Raw genomic sequence first — 26,048 nt, 5'->3', positions numbered from 1 at the left:
GGAACATTATTATTATTATTATTATTATTATTGACTGTATAGTGAATGAATGGATGGGCCGGAGGGAGCATGTTGGGGATCAGAAGGGGATTTAATAGAAGAACAACGCGGTCTTTGTGCTGCTTTTAATCCGGCCTGTACCCCCTTCTCCGCCTCTCGGTTGCTCTACCTCTGCCTCCACACGCAGGCAGAGTCGCCTAATTATTTTAGGAGGCCAATTTCGAAAATAGTTTAAAACCTGCATGGAAAAGACTCGAAGATTGATGATTCAGCATAATTGTAAGAAGCAGCCTAAACTTTCCAAGTGCCAAACAAACTGTAGGCCTAATTCTGTCTACATTCCTTTCTTCTTCTTTTTTTAAATTATTGTTATTATAATTTGATATTGTTTTTTTAAATTGCTACTCTTTACTAATTATGTAGGCTATCAACAGGTGCACAGTGCTGATTCAACGACAATGTTGCAGCTTGGATCATAGCATGAACGTTTCAACAAATGTATACCCTATAAGAGACATTGAATAAATCTAAACACCTCATACTTAGCATGACAGGCCTAACATGAATAGCCTATAATCACGGTCTGTGTGTGTGTGTGTGTGTGTGTGTGTGTGTGTGTGTGTGTGTGTGTGTGTGTGTGTGTGTGTGTGTGTGTGAACGCCCAGGAGAGAGAGAGAGAGAGAGAGAGAGAGAGAGAGAGAGAGAGAGGGAGGGCACTGGGTGTCTACTTGTAAGAAGTTACTTCTAATTAGCCAGCCTCTTCTTGCTCGCCTCACTTGTCCACTGTGCAGATCCAGATCCTCTCCTCAGGGACCAGGGACCGCTTGGGACCCCTACACTTTTCAGCACCCATCAGACCGCAGTCGGCCGAACTGTTGTGGAACGGCTGCTTTTGGTACCTTTCACCTGGCGACGTCGGTGCGCACCGCAACTTGGATAGAGAAACTGCATCATAGCACGGGTCTTGTTTAATTAGCCTTTATCATTTATTTTAATGCAGTGACGTAATTTATAGTCTTGGGTTGATTTAAGTTGACTTTATCCTTCTTATCTGAATAGAGGAAGCATAAAATATACACCCGGTCTCTAAATCAACGGTGCTTTTACGCATCAGGTTCGAATAGGTGTAAAGACGCATCGCCGTTACATCTTCAGTTAGAGGGCCCTGGCTTGGTTCGACAGCACTAATTTAGACAAAAACAACTAAGTGACAAACAACCCAGGGTACAAGAAAAACACAGGGGGAGGGAGTGACAGAAAAAAAACGGGAGAGAGAGAGAGAGAGAGAGAGAGAGAGAGAGAGAGAGAGAAAGAGAGAGACACCCCCTGGAGACTAGCTAGGAGACCCGGCCCCCGGCCTGAGAGAAGGAGAGAGAGAGTGAGGTAGTGAGGGAGTGTTTTAAAGCCAGCAGGAGGCATGATGTCCTACATTAAGCAACCCCATTACGCCGTGAACGGGTTAACGCTGTCCGGCCCGGGCATGGATCTGCTCCACTCCGCCGTTGGATACCCCAGTAAGTAATGGCCTATTACTTATGACTGTATTTTTTTTTTTTTTCATTAATTTAAACATGTCTTTTAATTGTAGTTTCAAGTGTAAAACGTGAATTTTGATATGCAGAAACTGAAATAATAATAAAAAATGTCGTTAGGCTTTGTCTTTTGCATATAATGGTCTGTTAAAAAAAGGACCAACTTATGTGCAAGCTATGTCATTCTTTTTTTTTATGTATCAGTAAGGTTATGCTTTATGAGTATGAATAGATGTCTCTGGTTCTTCAGCCATCAGAACATGTGTTCACTTGACCTATAAGTTCAGCGGATTATAGAGTCAAAAAACAATAAAAACGTGTGTGAATGGAAACGCAGCCTGTTCTCACACAGACTTACCATCAACGCAGACTCCAATCTGTTGCTCTTATCGTGTAACCTATTTACAAAAGGATGCTTATTGTATATTATTTTGTGCCATCATGTTGTTTTTCCTGAATGAACACTTCTTATATTGTTTGGATGGGTTACGTGGCCTGATCAGCATCTGTCATCTTTGAGAAGAGAGTTTGAATGAAACGATGCCGAGGTTTGGCACCGATGACAGAAGGCGTGTTACAAAGCTTGGCCTTCTTGTCGCAGATTAGAGTTAAATCAAAGAAGAGTTAAGACTTTTTTTTTTTTTAATTCAGACATGCTTTGGAATGACTTTCGTTTCTATACTTTGTATATTTCGATTCGACTTGTTATATCATTTTATTCGATCCAATAAAAAACATCCATTATCAAGACATTTTTTACTCTACACCGCATTTCTTCAGATATGACACGACATGCCAATACGGTCCGATGGAAATTACCGAATCAAACTTATTAAACTTCATCCTATTATTTTGCAAAACATGTTTTGAAAAATCCATATTCTCGGGCAGTTTATAAAATTAAGAACCGGGAAAAAGTTAAGTTTTATTAAGGAGAATTCAAGGGGGGAAATCAAACAGGCCTAATCTACTTGATTCATAGACAATCGTTGACATTTCATTTTGTGGAGTTCCTTATTAAAATAGCGTATTTTAATAATGCATTAAGGGATTTTAATTTCTTTCTTTAATTATCTATCGGCCGGCTGAATTGTGAATGTTTTTTTTTTATTTATGAGTTAAATGTTTGAACCACCATAGATACATATTTTAACAATTTTGGTGCATACTATTTTAAATACAAACATAAAAAACAATGCAATCATATTAATAATAATAATAATAATAATAAAAATAACATCGATTGTTTTTTTCTCTCCGTTGTAGACACCCCGCGTAAACAGCGTCGGGAGCGCACCACCTTCACACGCGCACAGCTGGATATCCTTGAGGCTCTGTTTGCCAAAACGCGCTACCCAGACATCTTCATGAGGGAGGAGGTGGCCCTCAAGATCAACCTTCCCGAGTCCCGAGTCCAGGTAAAACATTACAAACAAGTATACAGAATATTGTTTTCAGAATGATATTGTTTTAAAATTGTATTACATTCATGTCATGATTCATTTTGCACTGCACTGGATAAGAGTTGATTTGATAATCAAGTATTGATTATATAATTAACTTCCTCTCTGATGCACCCGTGCCTTCTTCCAGGTCTGGTTCAAGAACCGTCGTGCCAAGTGCCGCCAGCAGCAGCAGCAAAGCACTGGCCAGTCCAAACCACGGCCCCCTAAAAAGAAGGCATCCCCTGCTCGCGATGCTAACTCTGAGGCCAGTGCCAATGCCACCAATGGATCATACAGCCCTCCTCCCCCTCCTCCAGGCACCGGCATCACCCCCAGCTCCAGCTCTGCCAGCGCCACGGTGTCCATCTGGAGCCCAGCCTCCATCTCCCCGCTGCCAGACCCCCTGTCTGCTTCCACCACCCCCTGCATGCAGCGCACCACCTCATACCCCATGACCTACACCCAGGCCCCAGCCTACAGCCAGAGCTACGCAGGCTCCTCCTCCTACTTCACTGGCCTGGACTGTAGCTCCTACCTGTCCCCCATGCACCCGCAGCTGTCGGGCACCGGAGGCGCCCTGAGCCCCATCACAGCCGCCTCGATGGGTGGGCCTCTCAGCCAGTCCCCCGCCTCACTCTCCTCCCAGGGCTACACAGCAGCCTCGCTGGGCTTTGGAGCCGTCGACTGTCTAGACTACAAGGACCAAGCTGCCTGGAAGCTCAATTTCAATGCCACTGACTGTCTGGACTACAAAGACCAGAACTCCTGGAAGTTCCAGGTCTTGTAAATAATAATAAGTGGGAGGTGGGGAGGGAATGGGATAGGGGAAGAAATGAGAAATTGAACAAAATTGAAGTAGGGTGACCCCAATTTACTTTTGGTGTGTTTTAGAAGAAGGAAGAGACCTTGGGACACAGCAATCAATTAATCATATCGGTTGAACAACTAATCAGCTGAAATAGTTTCTTCATTTTTGCTAGTTCAGAAATATTTGTGTGGAAGTAAACTGATCTGTTGATGCTTGACTTGGTGATTGTAAAAAAGAGATGACAGTTAGTGTTCCTAAGTTAAGCAATATAGAACTCAGCCTTGAAATCAATGAATGGCTGTGTAAAAGGAAAACAAGACTGCGATATCTGTACACGAAAATGTTATTAGTGAGGAAGAACAACAGCTTTAATTGTCCAGCTCAGTGGTTTTGGGCCGAAGTTGTGATTTAAATACAGTGTAACTATATTACTGATCACAAGAGAATTTAAAGTGAACACGCATAAACAAAGGTGGTGACTTGTCACATGCTAAATGCCTCCTTTCGATTGATAACTCAAAAAAAGTAGTTTTGGTTAATAGAAATTCCACCTGCCTCCACTTGGACTACATTTGAAGAGCTTCCACAGTGACCTACAAGTTTACTGCTTAGACAGCCTTGAAATGGACGTGTTAAAGCACAGAACTTACTAGAGCCCAAGCTCATGTTTATTTCTTCCTTAGACCTTGTCTTGTATTTTCTGTGATGTATTTCTTTTATAAAGCTGCTTTTCATCAGCAAGCTGACTCAAAAAAGCTTTGAGCCAAACGACTCAACTAACCCAAACTGACATGTTAAGGAGGTGTCTTTACAAGGTGGCCACTAATTAAAAAAAAAAAAAAAAAAACATGAGAAAAAATGTTTAGCAGACAGACACTGATGATTCCCAGTAGCCTTGTGTGATACTGACCCTCTGCAGCCTGTGTGTGATACTCGCAGAGGTAGTAGAGTTGGTCACTGAAGTGACTGCAGTACAAACCTGTTGCCTTTGAGCATGGTTGAAATCATTAGCAGAATGGCTCGTTCATTGTTAGTTTAATAGGATCAATTCCAGACAATTTGTGCAACAATGGTCGCATTGTGGCTATTGGCAGCCGAGTAGATTCCCCCCTCCATCTCACAGTGTTTGCATGAGGTTAGCGGATTGTTGAAGCAGTTCATGAATCTACAAATGACTTTATTATTATAAACTTGTTTTGCTGATAAACTGCTCCAGTGAGGCATTTGATGGGAGAGAAGTCTGCACCAGAGAAAGGGAAGGGACTGGGCCGCCATGCAGCCCCCCTTTGCACAGAGAGTTTGGTGCCTCTCTCAACTTCAACCTGTAAAGATGTGATGGGTAACCCTTTATGTGTTTGATGTATCGTTTGATTTTGATTTTTTTTGTATTAGACTTAAACAATATTTCTTTTAAGAAATTGTGAATTCGTTGAAGTAAAAATTGTGGTAATTTGTTTTGAATATTATTATCAGTATTATTACTATCATTAATATTTTGTCTTCAGCTGACATGGACATTGCTAATATACTTTTTTTTTGTTCTTTTGTAAATATTAAAACTTGAAAATGCAATCATGTCTGGTATCAGCAATGAGTTGTTACGCAGGCGCTCCACCCAACACAATCTCTCTCTCTCTTTCTTAATTTCTAGAAAACTGCCAACTTTTTATTTGTTTCTGTTTATATTTTTTCTGGTTTCTGCTTATTCTTCTTTTTTCAAACTCAGGGGTTTATCCAATAAAAGTAGCATTAATAGGATACAATGCTGTTTATGCTTCTTAATCATTTACTGTACTTTTATCTTTTACATTACTATAATCTTCTCTGCTTATTTTTTCTGACATGAATTATTTTGTATATTTCATTTGTCTCTTGTGTTCGACCAGTCTCGCCACTACCATGCTAGATAGCTATGATGTTTCTGAGACATTAAACGACTTCATTCAAACTTTGGAGTCATTGTGTTCTGTAAATCACTGGATTGGACTGTTTAATTACTGAATATTGAAGGTCAGTGTTAAACCAAGGTAGGGCTATATGACATGTGCCCCTTTTGGGTTCCAATAGGAGAAAAAGGGAGTGTTGGACATCCAGGAGAGGGGACATAGGGATTCAGTTTCTGAAAGCGTTCCACTTATTCATACAAGAGGTTAGTGAGCATAAGGCAGAGATAAGAGGAAGCAGGGCAGAGAGGACAGGAAACAAACTAGAACTAACAATAATACCGAGTCCCACTGCTCCTGCCAGCACTAAACTGAACCACAGATGGGTAGATTATTTTGGATTGCTGAATGTTTATGTGTTCCTGCCATCGGTAGTCCAGAGGGTCATCGCCACTGGGGTTGTGACGAGTGCAGTGGATGAAAGGTTTTAGGGATGTTCGCTCACATTGAGATGCTTAATATCTTGAAAAAAAGGCACAAATCACAATGACACAATACACCTAGTAGAAGAAAATGTGTTTCCTCATAATGAAGGGTCCAACCCAGCATGCAATACTCACTGCTGTCAACAGGTGCTGTTGTTTTTAGCAACACTAGCAGCATGGCTCTATGGATGGCAACGTCAGTCTGTCGGTCCACCACTTTGGTCCAGACTGAAATATCTCTTTCCATTGGCTGGATTGTTTGAACTTTTGTACAAATAATCATGTTTCCCAAAGGATGAATCATACTGACTTTAGTGATCACCTGATTTTTCCTCTAGCACCACCACCAGGTCAAAATTTGAATTTGTCCAAAGCTTTGGTTTATGACTAAATACCTGCAAAACAAATGGCATCCCTATCAGCCTCAGCTGACTTTGTGTTTAGTGCTATATTATAGCAAATGCTAACATGTTAAAGTAAGATGGTGTACATGGTAAATATCTTACCTGCTAGACATCAGCATGTTACAGTAGCATAGTCATTGTGAGCATGTTAGCATGTTGACGTTAGCATTTAGCTTAAAGGTGCCGTAGGTACCAGGACTTAGCCAAAAAATGTGAACATCGACAACTTCTCAGTCCCTCCCCCCTTTCCGCTAAAGCCCAAAATGGACTCCTAAGCCCCTCCCCCCACAAGGGAGAATTAATGCATGTGCATGAGCAGTGATTGACACGCAGTTACACACACACCTTGGCCCTGATTGGTGCATCTGAACAGGGAGTGGTGGATTTTTGCAAATCTCACTACAGGCTGTAGGTGGTGCCAGAGGAGCCAGATTTTTTTTTTTAAATGACCTGCTTCATGTAGTTCTACTGGAACATAGGGTCAGTTTCAGCAAATATGACAGAAAGTTAGTTTTAGTCTTACCTACTGCACCTTTAAAGCACTGCGGAGCCTTTGTTTGGATTGCGGTCATGCTGCTATTTTGATCAGGTGATATCAGGACATGAATATCCTACACCAAACAGTTTCTTAATACTGTATATTTAATTTGATTATAACTTAAAAAATCCTAATGTGCATGATTGATGTTGAATCTGCAAGTCTAAGGGTGCTGCATTCGGCGGCGTCCTTCACATAGCACACTGTGAAATGCTTAATGGGACTGTACAGTTAAACACAATCTAGTCTATATCCACAACGTTCACTTCATTGGTCCGTTGCCGCCAGAAATTCCGCCAGATGTCCCTCTTTACGACTGGAGGTCCGTTACCTTCCACTTACTTTGTGTTGGAATTTTAAACTCCGGTGATGGTTAACTGCTCCTCAGATCTCTGCAGGGTAAATCCAGACAGCTAGCTATCTGTCAAATCTGAGTTTTCTGTTGCACGACTAAAACAACTTTTGAACGTACACGTGTTCCACCAAAACAAGTTCCTTCCCGAGGCTATTTTGCAGCGGTACCGGGGCTCCATCTGGCACTTAGTGCCGCCCATGACAGATGCCAGACATCTTCTTTGTAGCGTCCATGTTGTTTCCTCATTACGACTTAAATCTCATGAACACACCGCAGTCAGAAGCACGACCTCCCAACTCTGGAAATGGGACCATCCGAGCAACATGTGAATGCGCCATTTCATTTTATATATTTCTAGTATTAACAAATTGTTTCATTTGCTTGTTACTTTTACTCTCTATCTTCTCTCATCTTTTATAGTTTTCTGTCTCAATTCTATACTTTTTCAGAGGGTCACATGTGGTGGTTTGGCATCAGCATTTTGATATAAAGTGTAGAGTTGAAGTGTTTTTTGTGGTCAATTTAACATTTTTCTGGCATGTGTGAATCCTTGATGTGCAATCCAGAACAGACCAGAACAAAACATGAAATGAAAACATCACAGTGTTTTTGTCCTGATGAGCAGAGATCCTAAATTGAGATCCTAAAATGACCCTGCACTGGCACGGCAGAGATCAGGGTCAACTTGTGAGAACTAGATACAGATTAGTCTGACATCACTGTCATGAAACTAGAATTGGATGGCCTGACTGGGCCTGGGCTTCTTTCGTGCTGCTGTCCAACCAAGGTCATGTAGAGACAGCCACACAATGGGCGAAAAATGGCTTTTTTCAGTGGAAAGTGGGAAGCACGCCACCTTTGGTATTATTGTATATTGTAAGAGTAGAGAATAAAAACAAATAGAGCATTCGGAGAAAAGAAACCCTGGTTAGCGGCATCATTATTTCTTCTTCACTGTTTTCCTTTCATTTACATTTCTTCTCCCTGTACGAGCTGTGCATGCTGATGTTTGGTGGCCTTCATCTGTGTTAGGTCAGGTTTTTGTTTTCTATTTTTATTTGCAAGAGTTTAAAGTTTAATTAATGATACTTTCTGTCCCATGATGCACTGGGCCTGCGAGAGCATCTGTCACTGGGGGAACATTGGAACCAATTTGTCATTTGGCTTTAATCCTGCCGATGAAAAGAGAAATGTCCAGAGAAAGAGAAAGATGGACATACAATTGGACAGATAGGGGATGTGGGATGACGAGGAGGAGGAAGAGGAGGCCAAGAAGGAGGAGGAGGAGGAGGTGGAGGAAGAGGAAGACAAGAAGGAGGAGGAGGAAGAGGGAGACAGTAATCCTGTCTAATTCACTTAGTGTTGCGCTGAGGGAGCAGGACACTAAGAGGATTTGGGACATTCTCTAAATTAGATCAGCAAGAATAACAAACTGCAAGTAGAGGTGGGGTAAAGGGGAAAAGGGGGCACACTGGAAGAGGTGGCATGAAGGAAGGGGTGCTGGACAGAAGAGACAGAGGTTACATGCATAAAAAAGGCATTAAAACTCGGAGGAAACCGTGGAAGAAAATGTGTTAAAAAACATAAAATAATAAGTTTGTTGCCAGTTTGAATCATTTTGACGGGGACAAATATGCACTGCTCTCTCTTCCTTTAACATCTAAATGTTACAGTTGGTGCCCTTGAGCAAGGCATTTAACCCCCAAGCAGCTCAAAGGTGAAGAGTGCAACTTATCAAGACCTATGCGTGCATCACCTTAAAGTGAAATAATATGAAATGTAGAGTCTTTGGAAATTAGACTCCATCGTTATAAAAATAATTTTAAAGGGGTAGAGAAGCCAAGGCATATCCCCAGGGGCGGATCTACAGGGAGGCAAGGGGGGGCAGCTGCCCCCCCACTGTAGGGCCTTGCCCCCCCAGCTGCCCCCCTAACTTTGGCATTCAAAAAACTTTGCTTGTAAAAACAAACTGCCACTATGTGCACAGGCTTCTTAAAACATTTAAACAAACAATTAATTTATATTAATTCATAATAAATAATAATTGTAGATGTAATCTTAGCCCCCTGCCCCTCAAATACTTAGCTACGTCCCTGCATCAAACGTGCAGAGCGCCGTTCGCACATTCAGGCTCGCACACAGCGAGTCTGCTGCGGTGTGGGGGCCCTGCATCCCGGCAAAGACTGGAGCGACTGAGCTGCCCCCCCTCCCCGAGCCTCTCAAAGTGAAGTCTGTTTCCCAGGTGAAGTTAAAACACACGTTTCATCTAAAGTTAAATTTGTAATAATTATAATGTCTGCTAAAGGCGAGTCAGTATCAACAACAGCGCGTCTGTTAGCCAAAAGTCAAATTGCTCCCTCGTGGGTTGTAAGCGCATTCTGCTGTTTGATTAGTTTGATTTCAGTAAAGACAAGAAGAGCATAATACAGAATATTACAAACTGGCATGTTTGAATTCATAACGTTTACACAGGGTCGCCGTTTCGGTGGCGTTACGTTACAACACACTACACAGTGGTCGCTGAGACCGATCATTTGTATATGATTAGTTAAGGAGTAGGCTACTATAAAATCCACTTCCTCTCACATATCACGGCAATACGGCTGCACAAATTAAACCAGGCAACATGCTTTACTGTCAAACTGGGAAAACAACAAATACAACGGGATTAAGAAGGCTAGTCTAAACATAACTGATGTGTGCATGTAATAAATCTCGTCTGATGTTATGTTTTTTAGACTACTTATTAGCTACAGGGCCATACAGTGTAATGTAATACAATAATAACAAGAGCTTTTCACATCTTGACTTTTGCAGGCCAGAGTAGCTGGAGATATTAGCTGAAGCCTAAAAGTGGGGATATTGCCAGCCAAGAAAATCCTGAGTAGTGCACAGGAGGAAGAGGAGGAGGGAAATGAAGAAGGAGAAGACAGTAAACTGGAGAGACCAGGCAGGTCAGAGCAGGAGAAGACCACAGAAGGAGATGCAGAAATGAGTGAAAGAGAAGAGGGAAAGGAAGAATTGACAGTGAGGGATGAAGAGGAGGCTGCAGGTTCAGAGAGAGGGACAGAGGCAGAGAGTGATCAGGAGGATGAAGATGACAGAGAGGAAGAGGAGGCTGCAGTAACCCCTGGACCATATGGTTGGTTTATATTCTCCTTACATATAAATTGCAGTACAGTAACATAACATGTCCTGTGACATGATGTGTTTTCAGTTTTTGGCTATTTCCATTCTGTTGTATATGTTATAGGGTTAGATATGTAAATATTTACATATACAACAACAGTTCACTCTTCTCAAGACACTTTACAGATAGAGTAGGTCTAGACCACACTCTTTAAGTTACAATGACCCAACAATTCTCCCAAGAGCAAGCATTTGGTGCAACAGAAACATCAGACATATCCAGGGTCTTGGTGGTCGCTGGTTACATACAGATGGATACAGATAGAGAATTATGATTCATAATAATGGTAATTATAGTAACAAAAAAGATAATGGAACTATGAATAGAAATAATAGTTGTAGCAGTTTAGGGCGTAGCAGTTTAGGGCATAGCAGGGCGTTGCGGGGCGTAGTAGGGCATATCAGTTTATGTATGAGGGTTTCCATGTACCGTCTTCCCCTGCCACCCTACCAAGATCTCTTGCTACCCCTTTGCCCCCCCATGTAAAATTTTCTAGATCCGCCACTGCATATCCCCCCCCGATGGAGTCTAGACACTGGTTGTGGTGGTGAAGGAGCCCGAAGACCGGAGCCCGAAGACCGGAGCCCGAAGACCGGACCGAAGGAGCGGTCTGCCGGAGTAGGACCCAGGGTGCCGTGGGTGACGATGACTGGAGGTGGAAGGGGTGGAGGAGGGTTGCACGCTTTAACCTGAAATGACAACTGACAGCAGCGGAGAGAAGAACAGAATTAAAGCAGGGATGCCATGCTGTGATTGGCGCGTGAAATTCATGGCCAATTCTGGTTGGTTTAACTGAAAAGTGAACGCCTCGAAACAGCTGATCAGTTTTAGGAAGACAGAGAGGTGGATGAAGTTTAGAAGTCTTCCTGAAAGAATTTACGCTGAGCTTTTGTGTTTGATATTCCAACTGGCACCGAGCACTAAAGGCCCCTATAATCCAGACGACTGTTTTAGTCCAACATATCATTAATCTGTGGCTCTAAACTCTGACTTTTACTATTAGTGATATTAACTAGGTGTTAAATTGTAATCTGCAGTAAAGCCCTCAGCAGAAGTGTATGCTGAGGTTGACAGTGGCTGGTTGATCCATTCATACTGTAATACTGATCCTGTTACCACTACTAGCTGCAGATCACTCACACCTACTTACACTGCAGTACTATGTGATTTAGCAGCATTACTGCACCATTACAGATCGTATTTAATGACTTGTGAAAATGATAACATCTTTTTTACATTATCAATTTAATGATAAATTGGCAATAGGCATTTATTTACTTAATAGGACAAATTCAAAACAGTGTTGATATTTATTTGACTGACTTAATAAAAGTCAGCCGATGCTAATAGCCTAATTGGCTAGCAGTGACGGACTGGAATCAAAAAACGGCCCTGGCATTTGCAACACACCAGCCTTATTTTTGTAAATAACCTAGCTTGGAAATTAGTAACTCTGCCTTCCGAGTGTATCTTTCCACGCTCTTTACCGCACGCAGTACAATCATGAATATTTGTGGCTGCATGCATAAAATAATTTATCAAAATTAACCAAAGACAAATTAGCAGTAGTGGCCCATAGGAGTCCATAGGGGGGCGGCCCTTCTGGCATTTGCTCAAATTCCAGATGGCCAGTCCGTTACTGTTGGCTAATAAGGCAAATAAGTACTTGTTCTAAAACAACTAATTATGTATTTAATTATTTGTAGAATAATCTTATTGTGGAATGACTGTGCCATGATTATCATATTTGAATACAGACATTTTAAAGCAGTACATTACATGAGGCAATTTATCAGACTTCACTCAGCTGCCCCTGGAGCCACAAAAGGCTTTATGCAGGGAGCATGTAACAGCAACTTGTTCACATACGCAATAATACTCAATAAGACCTGTAAACAGTGTGTAAAATGATGATGTGATGTGTAAAAAACAGTAATGATCTGGTCCCTAATGAACCTAACCCTAACCCTAGTGAACAAAACCAGGCAAATAGTGTTTTCAACTACTGTTTTAACCTGGTCTAACTTTATTTTGTTCCCACACAACAGCACAACATGTTCCCCACTCTACACTGACTTTCATCATGGATTCCTTTTTCATTTTACTTTAAACCAAGCATTAAAAAATAATGTGTATCTATGTGTGTGTGTGTGAGTCTGTATTCATATAAATGTGATTGATGATTGTAAATGTGTCGCATGTGTGTGTGTGTGTGTGTGCGTGCATGTGTGTGTGTGTTTGTGTGTGTTTGGGCATGTGCTCAGCGCGTGTATGCTTGGCGGCATTGGGATTAAGAATCGATTATGAGGAAAATGGACTGCAGGCAGGCAGGACGGAGGAAGAAGGGAGGAAGGGATGAAGGGGGAGGGAGGGGAGGCTGGTCAGCTCTGGCAGCAGCCTGTGGCATGATTACAGTGTGCCTCCAGAGCAGGCTGGCCACCGGCTTGTTTGTTGGGGATTATAGAGAGGAAAGAAATGAATCATATTTCTAAGTCCTGAGTGTATCTGTGTCTCTGTGCTTCAGAGTCCATATGCTGCTGGGGGATTACAGGAGCACACTGCTTGCAGAGCACAAGAGGGAGTCTATCTATCTATCTATCCATCCATCCATCCATCTATCTATCTATCTATCTATCTATCTATCTATCTATCTATCTATCTATCTATCTATCTATCTATCTATCTATCGTTTAAATGCTGAATCCACTGGTCACAATATCAGTGACACCAATGAAACGTTTGAAGTATAAAAATCTGTTGTCAGAGTAACAATGTAGCATTTTCTACATGTGTGACTTGGTAAATGAACACCCATTAAAGCCCAAGCTTGTTAGTGACCGTAGTCTACTGCACTTTGTGCTTTGTAATGAGCTTTTGGGCTACATGCCAGTGTTTTGCTGTGTCAACATGAGACTGAACCAAGCTCTGTGCTTGGCTAAATCCCAGTCAGACGGCAGGGACTCACTGTTACTTGGCAGTCTGAGTAGAAAGGTGCAACAACCAGCCAGGACAAGTAGGCTAGTGCTGGTTGTGGCATAGTGTAACATTGATCAGTATTACAGTAAACAACACGTTGATAGCTGGTTCCAGTATTCATTTCCAGTTTGAAGCTTTCATATTAGTGATTTTGTCCCATATTTGTTGCTGTATGTTCCCTTTTTTTAACTGATCTAGGGCATAGGTGGACAGCAACTAACAGTTCCTGCCTGAGCCGTTACAGGCTAATTCCATCACAAATAAGATGTAAGCAAAGAATTGCTAGGCAACACCTGAATTAATTAAAAGTTTCTTACCATCAACCCACATTTACTTTCATCCAACATGTTTTTGCGTAATATGACGTCAACATGGCAAATCGTGTACTAAAATTTCCACTGTCCTGCCGAGGTGTTCACATGAATTTTACAAGTCAGGAATGAATTTTTACAATTATTCCGACGCCACCTGAAAGCAGAAAAATATCTGGTAGAAAGGTACATGCTCACTTGGGGGTCAGGACCCAGTTAGCTCTTTAAAACAAGCAGAAACATGCAATCGGTGATGAGGGGTCGCAAGTAGACATTACATCAATGTAAGTGGTCACAACCCAGAAAGTTAGATAATTGGCAAATCAAAATTCTACTTATTCATCATGTATGCTTGATACAGTAATTTAGTATTGTGTTTTTAATGTTAGCTTTCAAATACTACCTGGAATTACAGTAATGAAGAGTTGAAAAATGTGTGAAAAGATGGGAATGTTTTTCTGTTTTCTAACTTAAACTCAACAGTGAAAAAATTAACCAATTATAGTTTTCTCACATTTGGTGTGTAACTGCACTTTGAATCTTTGTTGAAGTCATTGACTTCATTTTGGTATGTTTTACTGTAACATATGCTACTCTTTGAAGTATATTGTAGTTTACATTTTGTACTTATATGAACATTGATAACATTGTTCATTTACATTTTACATTTTTTAAAGTCTGGTTATTGACTTTAAGGTGAGTCGCACAGCTAAAACCCGAAAACATTTCGTTTGAACATCAGCACTACATGTGTGGAGAATGACAATATTCCAAGTTCATACAAAACATGCATGAAAGCCAGCAGGATTTTCTTTTCTTTTTGCAATTTAAGTATGGCTATTCTGCATTGCATATTGAATATTATGTGCTATTTTATGTAATAATATTTGAAAAACTAAGAGGTACTTTCTACATTTACACTCAAGTATAGAAATGCAATAGATAACCGGTAGACTACAGTGCAGTCTGTGAGTTCCTGCCCAAGCTTTTGAACTTTGCCCCGTCACTCGACCACATTTATGCCGCCCTGCTGTTTTTTCTTTATCTGATTTACTGCATGGTTACAGTAACATACCTTTTGCCTTCTGCAAAATGATTTTAATGTTTTATTCCTCTGAGCTCCACTTTGTCAAACATACTTTACTGCATTTATGTGAAGCATCAGACATGACAGCGAGACCTTTGCATTGTTCAAATCTCCCTTTTAGTGTAAACCCCTGCATATCTTCATCCCCCTCTCTCCCTCTCTCCCTTCCTGTGCTCATCTTTCTTTGTCCCAATCTCTCTTTTCTTCTCTCTCTTTCTCATCCTCTCTTCATCTGCGGGCCAGCTGAACTGCCCCCACCCCCACCCCCACCCTCCAGCATCTCCTCCCTCACTTTCAGTAATTCCAGGGTTGCTCGCCCTAATCCAGCTCTGACCTCAATCCCGTGATGTAACGGATCATGTGATGTAGGGAGAAAGAGAGAGAGAAATAGAAAAGAGAGGAGAGAGAGAGGAGGACATAAAGTGGGGAAACATGGTCTAATCCCCGATGCTGGAGCCACAGACCAATCACAAACTGATGGGGTAGGGGGGTCAGGGGGTGCCTCCATTAAGTTACAAAATATTAGTCAAACACACACACACACACACACACACACATAAACACACACATACCAGCACACACAAGCACATAGGACCACGTACACCCCTTCTGGAAACAACAAGTCAACATGTTTGTTTCATCTCTGTGACTCAGTAGCTATTTACATGCCAGTTCTTCTGCGTACTGCCAACAACACAACAACAATCACCCTGTTTGTGACTCACAGGCAGCCTCACACACAAATACATCTTTATTGTGTGCCATTATATATAAGAATATATGCATTTCTATACCTGTTGTTTTTTGTGTTTACCAAACCACAGGCATCTAAGTCTGTTACATATCATACATAATTTGCAAATCTTACTTTCTAGATTTACATAAACGGGCTGTTACAACACCGTGGCCATATGTTGATCGTCTAAATATTATGAAACTTGATATAAACACAGTTTCACAGGGCCTTTTCTTCCACCATTACAGTGTCTAAGGTTGACTCAACGTTTAAAGAATTATTTGTTGTCAAGTTTTTTAACAAACAATATATTTTGTGAACAATGTGAAGAAATGTTGTGAAATGTGCATGTTGAAATTAGTTTGCTTAGTATTCACGTGTTTTTTTGGATATACTGTGTGTCTTATGTAATGCCGTAACTGGGGTAGGCTACGTGGAGAGTTTGAGTCTAGAAATCTGTTCCCATGATCACTTGCTGAAGGAGAAAGTACATGGGCGGTGTATGACATCACAACTAGTTGGGAAGCCAATCATTGTTTAATATGCAGCTAACACGAATGTGATGTGTAACCTGAAACCTCCAGTGCACGTACACATACAATGGACATGTTTCGAGAAGTTGGAGACATCTTGTGTCCAGCAGTTGGATTTTTCAATGAGAGACAAGGAGTAGAGGAATTAAGAATGTTTAACTAGGTTATCAAACTTTTTTGTAAGAGAACCAACATATCAGACACAATCTATTATTCAACAACAACAAAGCAAGTTTTTTGTCTTGAAAAATGTCTGCAGGGGCTCTTTAATTTATTTAGGAGAGGAAAATAACTAACTACTTATTTCATGCCCCTCATGCATCATGTTTTGCTAGTTTATTCAAAGGATTTTTGTAAAAGTATGTTCATATGTTTTGATTTGGACACCACAAGCTGTTTGTGGCCGTTTCTGTCAGCGTTGTTTTTGCACCGGGTTTGACAATGTTGAAATATGGGAATACAAACTCCTGATTATTACTATCAGTCATGTACAAGGATTAATAGTATCTCATGCATGACAATACGTTAACAATACGTTAATTAATGCATCAATTAAGGTATTTAAAAAATCATGTTTTCTGATTTACTAATGGTGCTCATGTCTTCTTCATAGGTAAAGCTGTAGTTTAAAAAATAACTGTAGTGTTGTAATCATGATTAACTAAACATTACTTCCTCATTCTTCATTATTTATCTTATTCACCAATGTTAAAGATGGACCAGGTCACTTTATTTATAGGGCCACAAACACGATGAAGTAATGAAGAATTAATGTTTAGTTAATCATGATTAAAACACTACAATTCTTCAGAACATATGTACACACTGCTGTGACTGGTCAGTTTTTTTTAAGAAGACGTGAACATCATTAATAAATCAAAAATCATGATGATTGAAATACCTTAATTGATGCATTAATTAACGTATTGTTCCTGCATTAAGTCATGCATTAGATACTATTAATCCTTGTACATTACTGATAGTTCATGAAGTACTACATGAATGAATTCATGCTTAAACAATAATACATAAACAAACATATTACTGTAAACAATAAATACAGAAACAAATATATTCAAAATGACTGTTTAACATAAGAAAAAGGTGGCTGAATGTTTTCGGTGGTTTGTGTGTGTGTGTGTGTGTGTGTGTGTGTGTGTGTGTGTGTGTGTGTGTGTGTGTGTGTGTGTGTGTGTGTGTGTGTGTGTGTGTCTCACAGCTCTTATCTTACCCCGTGATACGTATACATAAAGAATATACAGTATATAACAAAACAACATGCACTGCCAGTGCTTCATTAGTTCTTGTTAAACAGTGTGTGTTTGTGTGTGTGTGTGTGTGTGTGTGTGTGTGTGTGTGTGTGTGTGTGTGTGTGTGTGTGTGTGTGTGTGTGTGTGTGTGTGTGTGTATGTGTGTGGCTCCACTGAACCCTGCTGTGTTGCTAGTTGACTACCAGGTGGTGCTAATAGCTAAACATGTTTAATCCCTGGGAGCAATGCCCAACTCCCTCCACTGCCCCACCTTCAGGTCTCCCAGCCCCCCCACTCCCAATGTCTCTTTGTGTACTAGTACTGTACACTGCATTAATCTCAGTGGTGCGCTCATATAGTCTGAATATAAATCCTTATTTATATGAGTTATAGTAAGTTTCAGGCATACCACAGCCTTGAGATCAACAATTTTTGTAACTTTGCTAAACAGACAACCCCATAATCAGGACCACTTAATCCTGTTATTGCCAGGTATGTGTAGGTGGCTTATTAATTACAGTTTGAGCTTTCTCAAGTTGTCTTTTTATAATCTTATGTTATGTGTGTACAACTGAGTGCAACACCATCAACGCCTGTGAGTAGAGACTGTGAAACTGTGCAACCTTGGCCACATTTGTGTTTAATGCCTTTGATAGGCCAATTGGAAATGGTATTAGATATGGTTGGATGACACATAGTAAGACCTTGATCGTTTGAAACATAATGAGGCTTTTATAATACAGTTGTCTGCATCTGGGGAATATTTCTGTTCACATTAAAGCTGTGGAAGATTGTCTGAGAGCTGAACCAACAAGAGTCTCTTACGTTCATACAGTATGGTCTCTAGCTTAATTTACAGGTTAAGGTGCATCAGGCTTTAAACTCTTTGAAACAGACCTGTGTCTCTATCTATCTCTGTTCCTCCACTCCAACTGTTCATAGATTCTTGTCTGGTTCAGCCATGAGAAGTACCTCAGCAACTTCTTATTCCATTGATTTTTGTGTTAACTACGACCCCCCATCCACCCACTGTACATCTGTCCCTCTTCCTTCTTTCCCTTATGTCCCTCTATGCTCAATGTCTATAAGCCTCCTCCCTTCCTAAAGACACACACACACACACACACACACACACACACACACACACACACACACACACACACACACTGTACCAGTTGTGTACTAATCTGGAGTTGACCTCTCAACCTGCCCCCCACCTTCCCCCAGCACACACATTAACACATTTCTCTCTCTCTCTCTCTCTCTCTCTCTCTCTCTCTCTCTCTCTCTCTCTCTGTCTGTCTCTTCCTCAACATCCATCTACCTCTCTCTTCCACCCCATCTCTTCTCACCCATGCCCACCCCCCACCCCCCACCCCCACCCCCCTCCCCATCATACCAATCCCAGCACTGTGTTAATCTGGTGCTGGTCCGACAGTCAGCACTTTGAGCGGCAGACAGACAGATTGGCTTTAATCCCCTGAGTGCCACAGATGGAGTGCCACTATGCAGACTTTGGGGAAGGCGAACACACAGTTGTGTGAAAACACACACACAAAAAAACCACACAAAAAAAAAAAAAAAAAAAAAAAAAACATAAAACCCAAAATACCTATGCACATATCTCTTTAGATGTATTCACATGTACGGTCCATTATATGCTCAGCAATTAGGACAGCATACTGGGTTAGGGTTAGTGGTCACATCCTCATAGTTTCACATGATGCTCCTCCACTGTAAAAGCACACCGTCCTCCATGTTTCTTTTTGTGTGATAAATTTTTTATTAGCACCTTCAGACATACAAAACAAGTTCCACAATGTGTGACAGGTAATGTCAGATGGCGCACCGTAATCCATGTTTCTGATGAACAAAGCTACAATGTACACATGAAAACAAGAGTGGCTTATGTTGCAATTACGAGAGTAGTGGCAGAAAAAGGAAGTCCTTATCTCAGGCTGGTTATGATAAAATAATGGTGTAACTTACTTGGTAAAGCAACCACAGGCCCGTTTTGCCCTATTTTACTAATTTTGAGCGCCTAGTTTGCAAAATGAAAACTCTGTGAAAAAGATATTTCCAGGTTTTCCACACTATGTAAGATAATGCAGTTGTCATGATTCATAATTATAAAGGCTTATTTAGAACAATCAAAGCCTGACACTCCTGTCCCCACATACTGCACCAGGCTTTTCTCAAAGGGTTTGGGTCCAAATCCTGAAAGAAATGGTTCTTTGATACGCGGCCATGTAATCCTGCAGTTAGATTAGCTAAATGTTAGCTGTTTGTTTTTTTGTTTGTTTTTTATCCAAAGAATGAAATAATTTCATGTATAATTTTCTGGTTAACTTTGTGAACCTAGTTATCACTATAATCTGAGAAAATGAATACATGAATATGTTTCTGAATACAAATGAGACAACAGAAGAGACGAGAGATTAGATTACATGAATTATTACAGTGATTTAGTCATTGGTTTACAATAGCAGAACTGTATCTAGAACTGTAACCATTCTCAGATTATGTTATTATGTAATAAATGAAACCCTTTTGCAATTATAACAGCTAAACATAGTATATCTACCTCCAGTGATTCTCAACCAGGGGTACTTGTACTGTACTTCAGCAGTTTCCACAGGGAGAAATTGTGGGGTATATATTTGTGCTTCGGTGGGAAAAAAAATGGGTGGTGTGAGGCTGATGTTTAATGTACAGTATAACCTGCCACAGTAACCGATAAACTACCAGCTACAAGTGGCAGACTGCACAAAATGCGCCTCCCACCATCCACACTAGGTTGTAACACCTTAACAATGTGCTAGAACTGAGACTGCATAAGAACTAGTTAGCAAGCAAGCAGAAAAAAAATAACAGAGAGAGCTAAACATGCTGGAGAACTGGTGGAAATGTTATAGTTTACATATGCAAACTTCATCAAACCTCCTGAAAAAAAGAATAAAGATACAGCATGCTTAAAGATAGACAATTCCTGTCACTATGACTTGTATGAAAACAATTATTGAAACAACATTCAACAACGGACCCTTCTCTACATATAAAGATTGGCTCATTAAAAACATTTGAACTTTGAATCAGAAGTGACACAAGACTGAATTGTGGTTCTTAAAACACTGAACTGGGTGGAGACAGCGCTGACCACTCATCCTGATGTAGTGATTGAGTGTGGGTTTGTGTGTACGTGTGTGTGTGTGTCCACACCACTATAGCTGTGGTGCCCATTCAAAACAACAGGATTAAAGGCTGGTGTTTGATTAGATGTTTGTTTGTCTGTGTGTTTCATTGTAATGAGTATATAGTCAAGGCCACAGTGACATGGGAAAATGTGTGTGTGTGTGTGTGTGTGTGTGTGTGTGTATTTCATTGTAATGAATATGGCTGAGGGCATGGCTTTATCCCTTTTAATCAAGAAAGTAGAAGGATGACATGAAACACTGATCAGGGGAATGATGTCAAGCCAAAAAAAGGATATTAATTATAATGTTTAATGTCTGTGTGTTTGTGTCTATGTGAAAGATGGGTACATAACACATTTTCCAGATAGAAATAGTAACCTGCGTAAAGAAGTATTAGAGTGGTATTGTATCATCATAAAGAAAATGTGTAATGAGTAGAATTCCTGTTAGAATATGATTTAAATTAAATTATCAATTTTAGATTAGTAGAATAAAAAATGCAGGATGTGGAAAATACATTTAAGTGTATGTCTAAAGAGGAGAAAAGCGAGGGCACAGGGATGAACAATTAAATAATACTGTCCTAATTCACTCCAAGCTAAAGCCCAATTTATCAGCAGGAGCCCCATTCCTCAGTATGAAGGCGCTTGATATTGCCAGCACAAACATGGTGTTTTACTGCCATCTAGTGGTGCAACTGCCATCAGTTAGATTAGGGATCCACAGAATGAAGGCTGCAGAAGATACATAAAGTATTAAAGAATATTTTATTGATCTAGAATTATAGATCATATTATTTTATGGTAAGGTAACCTGAAGACAATTACTGTGCTTTCATTTTATGGTATTTTGACAATCTGGGAGAGGTAGTTTATGGTGTGTGAACATGCATTTCTTCCTAACCTCAAATTATTTAGTGGTCCTGTGAGGATTCACAGAAATATCCTCTAGCTGCTCTTTTACATAGTAAACAGGAGATACATTTCAGTTTTAGTGCTAATTTTGCTAATTATATGTATTATTATCATTATTACAATAAAAGTTGGTGTGATAAAACAGGAAGTATACCACTGAGACAGAGGAGTGTGTGTAACATCCATTTATTACCACCTTATATGACAAATCTGGAAATTACAAACATTGTTTAATTGAAACATCATCTTCAACATTTCAAAAAAAGAAAGACAAAAAAAATCAAATTGAGCAAAAAAATAAAAATTAAGTTAAAAGGGTGACAAGTCAACCTGAGAAACTGTATACAGACGTTCAACTGATTCGGAGAAAAAAAATAGAAGCAAAGGGGGGACATTTACAGAAAACATGACTAGTATTATTTGTCATGTTACACACTGATTTACAATACATGTTCACATTTTAATCAGTTATTTTGTTAAAAAAAAAAAAAAATCTTTTTCACACTTTGGGAGTTTTGGGTTTTTGGAGAACATTACAAACCTAGATGAACCTTTGTTATAAAAAGGTTCCTTATTTTAAAAAATGAGCCAATGCTACAAAAGTACCTCTGACACAATACTTGAGCTCTCAAGCTTTGGCTTTAAATAATTAGATGAAACCAATTTGAACACCACAAAAACAGGTGAGGTTAAACTCTTCTGTCAATTAGGAAAAGAGAGTCTACAAGAGGATCAAACTTTGGTGCCAAAACGAGTCAGTAGCTTCACATTTCAGTAGAAAAAAAATCTGTTCAAATCTGTTTTTTTTGTTTTTGTTCTCTGTAGGTGTTTTAATCTAAATGTATCCCCCCATCTTCACGTCATCCACAAATAGTTTAAAAGAGAAAAAAAAAAAAAAAGGAAAAGAAAATCCTGTGCGTGAGACTCATTTGGAAGGGGGAAAAAAACAACCTAACATGATGAATGACAGCAATGATCAATATGGTAATCATAAATCAACTTATCCAAAGATGCTGATGGATTGTATACAATATGCCGTGATGATCAGAGCCAACTCTCAGGCAGACACATACAGGGACAGAAAATCCAGCCTCGGCCTTCGTGAGAAGAGACTGCACATTTCTGAGCGAGGCTGGCAGACGATAGAGAGCAGGAGAAGAGGACCAGGTAAGTTCTTCTAGCACCCTGCTGCAGAAAAGAGACATGAGTCCCCCAGCAGACACCTATCCTCTCCTCCTTTCTGTCCCTCCCAGATTTGCATTGGTCTAGTCCATGTTTTTCCTTTTTCTATCCAAAATCATCCTCTCCCCCACAGAGACAAATTAGAAACAGTGCAAACTAGGAGATGTGTGCTTGAGGAGATCTCATCACCAAAGAGTCGGTACATGCACAAAAAGAGAGTACCCTAGAAGTCTGCTGTCAAGAGCACTAAGAAAAACACGACTATACACTTTATCCATAATATAATCAGTTTTCCTCTACACACTACTAACACAGGGAGAGAGGAAGGGAGCAGGTGAGGGGAAGAGGGATGGAGACAGACTGGTAAAGGAAGGGCAGAAAGAGGTGAAAAGGAGAAAGACCAAGGTGGAGAGTTGGTTAAGCGCGCTCCCCGCGGATACGACGTGCCAGCTGGATGTCTTTGGGCATGATGGTGACACGTTTGGCGTGGATGGCACACAGGTTGGTGTCCTCAAACAGACCCACCAGATAGGCCTCGCTGGCCTCCTGCAGAGAAGGAAAACAGGAAATGCAAAAATTGTCAGTAGAGCTAAAATGGCTGGTGGATTAATTGATTGATTGACTGATTGCTTTTGGTTTTGGTAACTTATTATGACTGATTGGCATTAGTATACACTTTTTTGGACTAAATGATGAACTAATAGAGTAACAAAAATAATCAATAGATTAACTGTCATGAAATTGTTAGTAAAGTCCTATCCATCAGTCCCTGAGTCTACAGAATTGTATAAACAGTGTATGTACAATAATCAATATGTAATGCCTTTTCCACAGTGCTCTCGTCTTTACAATATTACTGTATAGTCATATAATAGAATTCACACAATAACTAGCCAACTTTGAGTGCTTAGCGAGGATTTGGTTGTAATACTGACCTGCAGAGCTCCGATGGCTGCGCTCTGGAAACGCAGATCAGTCTTGAAGTCCTGGGCGATTTCTCTCACCAGGCGCTGGAAGGGCAGCTTGCGGATCAGCAGCTCAGTGGACTTCTGATAACGACGGATCTCACGCAGAGCCACAGTACCAGGCCTTCACAATACAATAAAAAAAAAATTTAATTATGAAGATATGGGAAGCAGAACTTGGTTGTAGAATATCAACAAAATTTGAGTCACACTATACAGTTTAGTGAGTTTACAATCTAGGGCTTAAGAATTCTTTGTACCCCTTTGTTTTCTAGAAACATCTGAATGTTTTGTCATATAATTCTGTCCCTACAATTGTAAAGAAATCAGTAACTCTGGATTTAGGATTTCTGTCTGGCCTAAAACAGAGAGGAAACACTTTTTGCCTCTTTTACCTGTAGCGATGGGGCTTCTTGACACCACCAGTAGAAGGGGCACTCTTGCGAGCAGCCTTTGTGGCCAGCTGCTTACGTGGGGCTTTGCCTCCAGTTGACTTACGGGCAGTCTGCTTGGTACGGGCCATGGCTACTAAAGATCACCTAAAGAAGATGTGGGAAACAGAAATAAAGAATTCAGTGGCTTTGGTTTGATTATTTAGAATTCTCCTTTTACATCTTCTGATTACTTGTTCCCTTTTACTCTGAACTCTCTACTACTCTAACTCTATGTATTTAGTTTTGATACTCCTAACGTTACACTTGAGGAGATTCTTTTTTTCTAAATAGTGATTATCAACCCTCTCAAATGTACATAAATACAAATATAAAAACATTATACAATACAGTTTGGAACAGGCAACTTAAATTAAGGTAACTTTTAGGGTAAGTAAACATACAAGACAATCCCTATCGCAATCGGCCAGACAAACGTCAATCAAAGATGAATGACGACACTATTGGCTGGTGGTCCAATATGTCTCTAAAAATATAACGTATAAGCCAATCAGCATGCAGAGTCTTTAAAGTAGGCGGGCTCTACAGCTGCCTTCCACTGTTGCTAGGTCCGTCCGCCTACCCTGCTATGATGATGGCGGCGGTTTGATGCGCAAACGGGATAAAGACCCAGGGCAGAAGAGCAAAGGAGTAGCACATGAACAACTTCAATTTTAGAAATAAACGCTGTTCCAGCGCATCGGGAATTAAGAGAACAACACAGAAGACATTTCAAGGAACTCATAGACAGGCATAAGGAAGCTGAACGGTCCCTAACTGCTGCGTAGAACCGAGCTGAACAGGCGCATAATTTGAAACAGAATTTCCACTCATCTGAGCGGCTGCAGAAAAGACTGCATTTCACCGTCGTGTTTGTTATTTTACCACACGACAAAATTAAAGGCTTTTCACTGTTACATGTGCCTAGAAAAAAAATTAAAATACAACTTAAAAACACTAAGTTCTTTCACAAACACTGTGACATGTTTCGAGAGGCTTACCTAGGGGAAAAGTGAGTAGAAGTCGTGAGAAATGTTTCGCTTGTCTCTTATTTTCTTCTTCGTATCCACAATGGAAAGCAGCGTCCAGCGGGAAAATGGCCGCCGCGTCAATCATCTGTCCCACAATGCAACAGTGTTTACAACATTTCGTGGTTACTTTTATTATCAGTTTGGTACGTGCCGGTCAACACGGGGTATGTCGTTTTATAATGTCTACATTTGACATTAAAAACAGTTTTTTAATATGCCATCTGACAAGCCTCTGGTGGATTCATGTAAAATCTATGTGGCATTCAGAACTGGTAATGTGTGGAGTGGGGAGTCTTTTTTTCCCCTCTGAATATGAGTGTGAGCATTCTACTCAAACCGAAAGTTGACATTGGGCATTGAAAAGTTAGTCGTACTTTTAAATGGTTGGAACTTAGAGGTGGTTTCCATGTGAAAGCGCTGCAATAGGTAACAACGTATAAGTGACAACCGTTAAGTCTGTTTAGAATTGACTCGATGTATCTTAGCTGATTACTTGGTGACCTTATAGGTGTTTTGTGCACTTTTAAACACATTTATTTTTAATCAGTAATTCTGTCTGCTGAAACGTTGAGTTGTTTCGGATTTAATTTACAATAAAAAGAGGGTTTAAGTAAAAGTATGTCCCTGGACTGTATTTAAATATAATCAACCCACAAAGTGAATGAATAGGGCAGTCCGGTGCATTACACAATGGGAAGCAGCATTTATTCCTGGAAGGGTGCATGAGGATAGACATTCACTAAATGGGGATGTAACTATTATTTGTATTATTGATTATTCTGCTTGCTTGAGAAATGA

The 26,048-nt window shown here is 40.3% G+C and overlaps 2 protein-coding genes across 2 annotated transcripts; one reads left to right on the top strand and one right to left on the bottom strand.

Moving 5' to 3' along the window:
- Positions 1-740: 740 nt before the first annotated feature.
- LOC120552636 (homeobox protein otx5-like) lies at positions 741-4,650 on the top strand. Its single transcript, XM_039790820.1, has 3 exons — positions 741-1,514; positions 2,799-2,950; positions 3,126-4,650. The coding sequence occupies exons 1-3, from the start codon at positions 1,418-1,420 to the stop codon at positions 3,762-3,764; spliced, it is 888 nt and encodes a 295-aa protein (XP_039646754.1). The 5' UTR covers positions 741-1,417; the 3' UTR covers positions 3,765-4,650.
- Positions 4,651-21,808: 17,158 nt separating this feature from the next.
- Positions 21,809-25,343, bottom strand: LOC120573526 (histone H3.3A). Its single transcript, XM_039823315.1, has 4 exons — positions 25,221-25,343; positions 24,184-24,327; positions 23,759-23,912; positions 21,809-23,369 (listed from the first exon to the last, which is right to left on the bottom strand). The coding sequence occupies exons 2-4, from the start codon at positions 24,309-24,311 to the stop codon at positions 23,241-23,243; spliced, it is 411 nt and encodes a 136-aa protein (XP_039679249.1). The 5' UTR covers positions 24,312-24,327; positions 25,221-25,343; the 3' UTR covers positions 21,809-23,240.
- Positions 25,344-26,048: the final 705 nt, after the last annotated feature.

The sequence above is a fragment of the Perca fluviatilis genome, chromosome 2 (genome assembly GCF_010015445.1).
Source record: "Perca fluviatilis chromosome 2, GENO_Pfluv_1.0, whole genome shotgun sequence".
NCBI lineage: Eukaryota > Metazoa > Chordata > Actinopteri > Perciformes > Percidae > Perca > Perca fluviatilis.
The sequence above is the reverse complement of the archived record's forward strand: the minus strand, read 5'-3'. Positions and strand labels throughout refer to the sequence as shown.

What these genes read in the sequence shown, in the direction of transcription:
- LOC120552636 (XM_039790820.1), top strand. Translation starts at nt 1,418, where the DNA reads ATGATGTCCTACATTAAGCAACCCCATTACGCCGTGAACGGGTTAACG. An exon ending in CTCCGCCGTTGGATACCCCA is followed by an intron (nt 1,515 to 2,798) that starts GTAAGTAATGGC and finishes TCTCCGTTGTAG; the next exon opens with ACACCCCGCGTAAACAGCGT. An exon ending in TTCCCGAGTCCCGAGTCCAG is followed by an intron (nt 2,951 to 3,125) that starts GTAAAACATTAC and finishes GCCTTCTTCCAG; the next exon opens with GTCTGGTTCAAGAACCGTCG.
- LOC120573526 (XM_039823315.1), bottom strand. Translation starts at nt 24,311, where the DNA reads ATGGCCCGTACCAAGCAGACTGCCCGTAAGTCAACTGGAGGCAAAGCC. An exon ending in AAGAAGCCCCATCGCTACAG is followed by an intron (nt 23,913 to 24,183) that starts GTAAAAGAGGCA and finishes TGTATTGTGAAG; the next exon opens with GCCTGGTACTGTGGCTCTGC. An exon ending in CAGCCATCGGAGCTCTGCAG is followed by an intron (nt 23,370 to 23,758) that starts GTCAGTATTACA and finishes CCTTCTCTGCAG; the next exon opens with GAGGCCAGCGAGGCCTATCT.